This window comes from Etheostoma cragini, chromosome 1, assembly GCF_013103735.1.
Source record: "Etheostoma cragini isolate CJK2018 chromosome 1, CSU_Ecrag_1.0, whole genome shotgun sequence".
Taxonomy (NCBI): domain Eukaryota; kingdom Metazoa; phylum Chordata; class Actinopteri; order Perciformes; family Percidae; genus Etheostoma; species Etheostoma cragini.
This window is the reverse complement of record NC_048407.1, coordinates 6,870,305-6,879,179: the sequence shown is the minus strand read 5'-3', so window position 1 is coordinate 6,879,179 and position 8,875 is coordinate 6,870,305. Positions and strand designations below refer to the sequence as shown.

General features: G+C 39.7%; 1 protein-coding gene across 1 annotated transcript in view; it reads left to right on the top strand.

Moving 5' to 3' along the window:
- Positions 1-8,338, top strand: part of selenos (selenoprotein S) — a 9,261-nt gene extending 923 nt beyond the window's left edge. Inside the window, exons 2-6 of the mRNA XM_034877962.1 lie at positions 1,780-1,911; positions 3,953-4,059; positions 4,153-4,242; positions 6,762-6,834; positions 7,735-8,338. Of these exons, the coding sequence (XP_034733853.1) occupies positions 1,780-1,911; positions 3,953-4,059; positions 4,153-4,242; positions 6,762-6,834; positions 7,735-7,814 (482 nt within the window). The 3' untranslated portion in view covers positions 7,815-8,338. The remainder of the gene's footprint in view (positions 1-1,779; positions 1,912-3,952; positions 4,060-4,152; positions 4,243-6,761; positions 6,835-7,734) is intronic.
- Positions 8,339-8,875: the final 537 nt, after the last annotated feature.

Genomic DNA, 8,875 nt, shown 5'->3' with positions numbered 1-8,875 from the left:
TGCCCACGTGTGCATGACGTCAGAGCAAGTCGGGATCAAGTCGGACAGAAATCTAACCGGCATGCAACGGGCGCCGATTGCCGGTGATCGATTCTGCGCAGATCTGGCTCATCTCGAAAGAGCCTAATGTGTCGGTACACGATCCGTCCTGCCTGCACGATTCGTTCTGCGCATGCGCAAGATGTTCAAGCATGCGCAGATGATAGTTGTGTTTTACGAGGCTTCACGACACTGCACGATCCGTCCTGCACGTGCGCAAGATGGCTACGCATACATTCTCGAAAAAGAAAATTATTTCAGTTTATTTTATTTTGTACCTTTGCCAATTAATATTGTTTGAGATGGCAGGTTGCCAGGTTCTCCACTTTCTCAGTTTCTCTGTTCCTGGCTAATTTATAATTTATATGCCATTTTTCAAAAGGACTGCCTTTATTTCTTTCCTGTTTGAAGAATCTATTTGTATATATCTCAGTCCTTCCACAAAAATCAAATTTTTTTTGTGTATGTTGTAAAAATCCTTGATTATGTGGCACATTTTCTTAAAAAAATTCAATAGAATATCTGGGATATTTATGCGATGAAATTGCGGGCACTTGGAACAACTGCGGTTTGATGAAAAAAGGAATGTGTTTGTCTTGTTGTGTAATTGCGTCACTTCATAACATTACCATGGCAACAGGGGAAAGGGCTGCCTAGTGCAAAGTAAACACAACATTTTTCAACTTACTGCTATGATATTTGTGACTTTTTGCAACAAAAATCATGCAAGCCCCGCATTATTTTGCATGGAAATCTGCAATTTATGCAGCAAAATAAATTGCTCCCCGCGTAAAAATGCGGACTTTGGCTGATTTCAAACGAGTGTAGGCTATGTTAATAAAATGAAACATGATTTGAGGCTTGTTAATGTGGTGCTGGAATATTCTTTTTACTGGCCTCGGCCCTGTCTTGCAAGTGTTTTTTGTTTTGTTTTTTTAAATGCTTTCCCTCAGTCCAAAAGAATTCCCATTCCACATGTATTCAAATATTAATGTAACAACTGCTTTATATTTTTGGATTGGCCACCACGTAAACACCTCGGAATTCATAGCCTGGCTTAAACGATAATAAAAAAAAATAAAAAAAAGATTACATGTTGATCACTTAATAATAATGTCGCCTATGCCTGGTAACAGATGTCGGTACACAGTTTTGGATCAGTGACAAGTCTTAATTTAAATATCTTTATTACAAAAAAAAAAAAACTGCTAAAAAGTGTAGATTACATGTTGAGCACTTGTGAACTACAAAAAGTCTAGCCTACAAAAAATGCTAATTTATAATTTTTTATATATATATATTCTGTATATGCACCTCTGGTATTGACTTTTCGTATATGTAGGCTACATACTGGCGATATGATTGTTCTTTGTTAATAAAATAAAAAAATAAAATTAAAAAAAAGCTGTCCGTTGTGACGCTTGGCCGTCAAGTGTTCCGACGCATGCGTGGTACCAATAGTATAGGGAAACAGCAAGGTTTTCAGCTACGTATTCACGCGCATGCGTGATAAGGAATATCAGATTAATCCATGTAAGGAGCTGAAAGTCCACATTGTTTTGTCTCAATTACTCATATTTTAACCATTTTTTTTCTGTCATCCCATATTATTTTTATTAACTTGTTCTGAGTTACTAACATTTAATTGTAAATCTATTTTTTTAATCTGGCATCTCTCAAATAAAGTTGTTTTGAAAGAAGTAAAAGAAGATGCATGATGTTTGCTTCTGCCCCCCACAGTAGGAGAGCTTCTGTCGCAGTATGGATGGTACCTGCTGGTTGTTACTGTTCTGGTCTACCTGCTCATCCAGCACCTGAGCAAGAGGAGATCCAGCCAGACCTCCCGCAGCTCCCCCCCACAAACACCTCAAGGTCAGAACCAGCCCTTCCCAGTACCCGTTTACATGCTACAAAGTTATCAAGACAGTGCTAGATCAAGAAAATATCCAGCCACCAATCCACGCTCCCAAATTTTTGGGTCCATACGGGGATTTGAACCAGTGACCCTCCGGTTCCCAACCCAACTCCCTATTGATTGAGCTACTGCCACCCCCCCAAGCAGGGAGCAGGCAGACAGCACAGCAAAAATGGTAACCACTGTATGAGAGATCGTGGGCCAGCGCAAGCTTGTTGTTGTCAAAAGCAAGGCAATAAAGTATGGTGTACAACTGATGTGCTATTACTGTATGTCACAGTCTGCAAAACAGAGTTGCTAAGAATTCCAAATGGGAAAAGAAAGCCAGATGCAAACTTTGTGTAAAGACTCTCAACATCTCCAAATGAGGGAGGTGACAATTGTAAGCCAAATGAAAGGGCAAAAGCACTATAGTCTTGTAAGGGCTGTAACACACCAACCAGATAATTAGTGATTTTAAGTCTGTTTGGTGTGTTCCGTGCCGCCGTCTGTCCGGGGTGGTCCGGAGGGACATGCCAGTCGGAAGGTGGACATTGCTGGCAGTCGGACTCAAATGACCAATTTGATTGGTGGAGTGAAAACCCAGAAACGAGAAGCGGGATGAGCGTGACTAGAGCCTCCCAAAATCTGACAAAAATCTTTTAAACTGACCTTTGTCAATCTTAAATGAAGACAGGTTCAGCAACTGCATGGCCTATTTCTCGCTTAAAATGCAAGTAACATATAGTGAAATAATAGATTGTATTCTTAACAATCCGCCATGACAGTCTGGCTTTGAATTTTTTGAGAAATCAGATCCACTGGACGTGTTCGTCCAATCAGATGCAGGTTTTTATTTTTGGGCGACAATACAGATGAGCGGCGCCTGATATCATGGAGTATTACATCTCGTCGCTTTGGTGTGTTGCGAGGCACTTTTTTGACCAACTCAGGAAGACTGATCAGTACAACTGCCTTTTCTGCCAAGAGTCAGCCATCTGGTCAGTGTGTCAGGGGCTTAAGAGCATCTTTTGCACCCATAGTCATGACGTTTTTTTGCCCAACCAAACGAGAGACAAAGATCGACTACAACAAATAATGAACCTGCCAATGCAATTTACATAATAAACTTCTAGCTATTTGCTCTCAGATGTCAAATATTGTCTGAAAAATCTGGAAATTTGAGCCTGGAAAAGTATTACATTTTGATATAGAAAAATGTGTAAGAACCCTGACCCTCATTTATGAAATGTGCATACAACCTAAAACAGGCGTAGGACGGTGTACACCGATTCCTACGCAAAGCTCGGCATTTATCAATTTGAACGTGAGCGTTGGCTGCGATAGACTCACATCTGGTCAGAACTTACGTACGCAAGTTTTCAAGTCAGTGTGGACATATATAATCAACTGATATATAATCAGTTTAACAAGAAAAGGAAAAGTCATCAGTTGATCACTTATCAGCAATGGCATGTGGCTCTTCTAGAAGATGCCGACACAACCGTGCACAATGCACACGTACGTGGTGGAACGCTCCATCGGATTGATTAAGGACAGATGGCTCTGTCTTGAATCAGCGGTTGGGACCCTACTATACACGGCATAAAAAGTCTGCAACATTGTTTTAGATTGTGGGGTTCTGAACAACAGCACGCAGGTAAACAGGGTGCCATAATTACATTTTGGCTTTTTTTGTCAGAAGACAGCGTCGGGGGGGCGGAGGACACTTTCTCTCCCTCACAGCAGTGCCTTGCTCTGACTCATGAAAAAAACACAAGTAAAATAAAAGACACTGCATAAACTCTGCTACTGTGTGTTAATTTAAATATAGGTAGGCCTTACACCATGTAGGTTTAAGAGATTGCAATATAAACCTGTACTTACTTACTATTAGGACTATAACATCCACATGTCAAGGATGTATAAATTAAATAAACTTTAGCTGGAGTCAGATTTACCACTGCAACACAGTTGAGTGCATCAGTGATCTCTTTTTTTTTTTTTTTCTTCAAAAAGATGCCGCGTTAGTGGCAAGAAGACAAGAAGCCATGGAAACAGCTCGGAGAAAGATGCAAGAGGAGCTTGATGCCAAAGCTAGCATTTTCAGAGAGAAACAGAAACAGGTGCAGTAGTGAAATTACATGTTTTAAAAGAAAGATGATGGCCTGCCCACATTGTCAGACCTCAACTGAATATGTGATGTATTTTTTGAACAGCAAGAAGAAGAGAAAAGGAAGCAAAAAATAGAGATATGGGAGTGTATGCAACAGGGAAAGAGTTACAAAGGAACTGCCCAACCTTCTCAGGTGAGTTTATTCTACAGTTCCTTTAATCTAATGTGGACACACATTAAAATGTGATTTTACACACAGGATTTATTTCAAATTATTTTCTAAAAATTAACTCAAAAATGATTAAATTTTTTCTTTACTTATATTTTACTGCCAGGAATTTAATGATACCATTATCTAACATTTCAGTTTGTCATGATACAGAGACCATTATACTCGTAACACAAGACTGACTAGAGAAAATTAACTCACGTCTGTGAAAGTCTTTATTTATTCCTCCTTAGAGAGATCAAATGTCCAAAGACAGTACTTTTCGTTTCATTATCGAGCAGCTTCTTTGTCAGAAGAGCAGCTGGTTTATCTGTTTAAATTGCAGCCAAACAAACACATTGTTTTTAAGAAGTCCACTAACAAGAATTACAATCATGAGCTTTAGTAGTTTGTCACACAGCAGCAGCAGTTAGTAAGCTTGCTGAGGAGTTGGAGGTGGCTGAGCTGTCTTGTTCCTTTACTCCCTGAAGTACTTCAAACTGATCTGCTGGCACAATACCAGTTAGGAGTCAGCAGTTTGGTGTCGGCAGTACGGTGGTCGACAGGGGCAAACACCCTGCATTTAAGATTACAGAAAACGCACGCAAATAGACAAAAAGCAAGCAAATTAAGAAAACATCTTCATTAATTTTACATTGTATACGCTGCATTCAGCAAACGCGCTGCAAATATACACAACACAACTAAATAATAAAAACTACTAAACTAAACTAACAACAACTAAAACTAATAAACGTGCTGCAGATATAAAAACGATGCAAAAATAAATATTATTATTATTATTATTATTAATAATAATATAATATAATATATCAATGATATACAGTCTATGATCCCTTCTTATGCCCTCCCAGCTATTGCCGTCCCCGAGCTTTGACTTTTCAAATTAAAAGCTTGCGTCTGGTCCGCTATGTCTTCGTACTTTGGTGTTTTGTAAGTTTTTGAACTAAACAGTATGGCAGTCATGCTAATGAATACAATAACTTTTTCAGCAGATGTCTTACTTACAACAGGATGGCATTAGCAGTTTTGTGGTTATATGTGCGGCCGGGATTTATTCAGTTTGATAAATCCCACGGTCTCTACAAAGCTATATCTTAAATTGGCTGGCTTACAGGGAGGGACTAGGAATCCAGCTGTTCTACTTAGCATTCCCTCTAGAGGCCTGGAGAACTTCCATGTAATCTGGATGCAGCTTTTCTTTTGTTGCATCTGCTTTTCTTTTTCCAATGCTTCTTTTTTCGGGGTTTGTGTGCTTTTCTTTTTGCATCGTTCCTATATTTGCAATAAGATAGATACTTTTTGCAGCACGTTTATGTATTTGGTTGTGTTGTGTGTATTTGCAGCCCGTTTGCTGAATGCTGCATATTTGTTGTCAAATTAATGAAGTTGTTTTCTTTATTTGCTTGTGTTTGTCTATTTGCGTGTGTTTTCTTAAAGGTACTATGACATGCTGCTTTTTGGACATAGGCCTTACTGGTCCCCCAATGGCGTTTTTCCATTAATGGTACATGCTCGACTCGCCATGACTCGGACAGATTAGATCAGTACTGCCTCATGCGTGAGGCGAGCCGTGGCTGGTCGTCCTAGCAGGAAACTGCTGTGACCTAACGCAACACACACAGAACAATGAAGTTTTTGATTCTCAGCCACAGACAGAAGACAAATTTAGTTACAAAAGAAGCTGGAGGCAGCAACAAAAAAAAATGCTGGCTAAACTTTTTAAACATGGCGGGTTTGTTCAGGACACAACAGCTATGATGAAATATCGAATAGTGACAATTCTCTCCGACCAATCAGTAGTCTGCAAAAGGTGGAAAAGTTGTTGTCAGAGATTGCCTACCAAGAGCCTGGGTCTGTTCGAGGTTTCTGCCTAAAAGGAAGTTTTTCCTCGCCATTGTCGCACTGTTGCTTGCTCTGTAGGAAACTACTAGAACTTTTGGGTCCTTGTAAATTCTGGAGTGTGGTCTAGACCTGCTCCATCTGTAAAGTGTCTTGAGATAACGCTTGTTATGAATTGATACTATAAATAAAATTGAATTGAATTGAATTGGGTGGGGGAGTGTTGCCTTGACCAACTGCCACCTTGCTCGTTTGAAAGCCATGATGTCTCTCTCTTTGTCATGGTTAGGCCAAATTCTCTGGGCGAGCAAAGCAGAAAAAGGGGAGGTAACCTTGATCCTCATGACTTCATAAGCAAGATTTCAGATTGGCCCAGGGCTCGGTTTACACCTATCGCCATTTCTAGCCACTGAGGGACCATAGGCAGGCTAGGGGAACTCATATTATTGTTCTTGAAGATCACTGTGTGTTTTTGTATAATTTATCACACAGTTGTTGTCACTGACATAGTCTCTGTTTTAAACAGTGATTTGTTCAAAGGTTGTAAAGGCTGTTTATCAAGGCTAACCCATTAACACAGATAAGTGTGGTTATGGTCTGAGTCCCTCACTGTAGTGTCTGATCAATCACTATCACTGCAGGCCACTGGAGAGGCCAGCACATCAACAACAGTGTTGAAACCAAAGGCAGACAAGAAGCCACTTCGCAGTGCAGGTATGTACTTCACAGGACACACTGCAGCTTTAAATAGACACTATAAGGGATTCTGCTTTTGTTTTAAATATCTGACATGTCCTTTTATGTACACAATGTACCTAGAATTCCTAAAGTAGTGTAGTTATTTTATTTGTAAGGGACCATGTATAATATTATACATAAACAGAGCCTGAATTCGGAATTTCAGTGCGGGATGACAAGTATTGCAAATAATTACTTACACACACACACACACACACACACACACACACACACACACACACACACACACACACGTATATATATATATATATATATATATATATATATATACACACATACATTTTAAAGAATGAATAGCAGGCCTTAAATGTTACAATGAGGTGTATTGTACCAGAGATGGCTTAAAGCAAATTCTTATCTACTGTCTCCTGCCACGTCACAATTAAAACATTTACACTGTGACACACCAGTTGCCACAAGTGTATGTAAGACACGTTCTACTTGGGGTGGTATTACTCACACCCATTTACACTGTGGTTCTTCTTTTACTGTTCTCATTCCCGTTATTTCCGGTCACCTCTACTTTGCCATTTTTTATTAGAACAGACTGACTAAAGTGTTTGACTTCTCACTCTGGTTAAAGGTTTCACATGTATTTCACCTATGACCACACCAGCACCTCTAATGCTCTGTTGCACCAGTAAACACCCCTGGCAGGGGAGAGACCCACTTTAAAAATCAGTGCTTTGCCTGCAAAAACACATCTGCATTAATAACTCCCTGTAATTCTGATTTCACAAGTAAAACAATATTTTATGCGCAGACACATTTCCATGGCGGAGATATTCACTCCATCTGTGGAGCTCCATGTTGGATGGGTCACTAGTGAGCATTCTTATCTTGTGTGTCTTTCAGACTACAATCCCCTGACTGGACAGGGAGGAGGCTCCTGCTCCTGGAGACCTGGCAGGAGAGGACCATCATCAGGTGGATGAGGTTAAAGAAGGTCAGAGACATTGGTCTGTATGACCTTTAACCTCTGACATACTGATGGGCACACTGACTGACTGAACCAGGCTGACAATAGCACCAAACCCACGCTTTACATAAATGTTTTTTTTTTTTTTAACTTGCTCTATAATTTCAGTGGTTGTTGATCAGTTAGCATTGTTGGTAGCATATACCTTCTCCCCTGTCTGCTTGTTTATTCATTCTTTAATCTCTCTGCCTTATCAATGAATCATACTGCTAAGGGACAAATGCATTTTGGAATTGAAAGCTTGCAATGACGCCATTCCTGTAAACGGTATGTAACCATTAGGTTTGGCTGATAAATTTCACAGTCAGTGTGTTTTTTCTCATACATGTGTGTACCACCATAGCTTTAGACTTGATATTACTACAGCAGCTGTAGCTGGTGGGCAGATGATAGCTATTTAGTTAAAGCCCATGTTGCAGGTTTAATTTTTGCGACGAATTTGTGCAAATTGCTTGTTGTTAATAAACATTTGAACTGTTATCCTTTGTATTTGATGGTATTGGATATCACAAAACGGAATATAATACGAAAAGTAGGCACTATTTTACAGTGGTACGCAATGATTCTCCTTTCCCCCCACAATGCAATGCATGACGTCACGTAGGGGAGAAAACAAAGCGGCCCGCCTCTTCTTTGCAACTGGTCTTGCCTAATATGGCTTTTGTATATATATCTTTTAATATTAACAGTCTATAGTTTTGAACAAGTCCAGGTGTCTTTATTATGTTTATATTGATATTGGGAGGGAAAGTGAGACACAACTTCGGCTTTCGGCTTTCCACAAGTGTAGACAGCTTTTCACAAGTGTAGACAGCTAGCTAACGTTACGCCACCAGACCTTTGCTAACAACAGCGTTAGCTTAGCCTGCTAGGAAAATATTACAACATCCTTTGGTGACACATAAGATTTGTGGCGTTAGTGCTCCTTTTGTGCCATTATTTTTTCATTATTATTGAAATATTAAGCGTTGCTTCTAAGAGATGGGTGGGTTTGTGTTACGTTACACACAAAGCTAA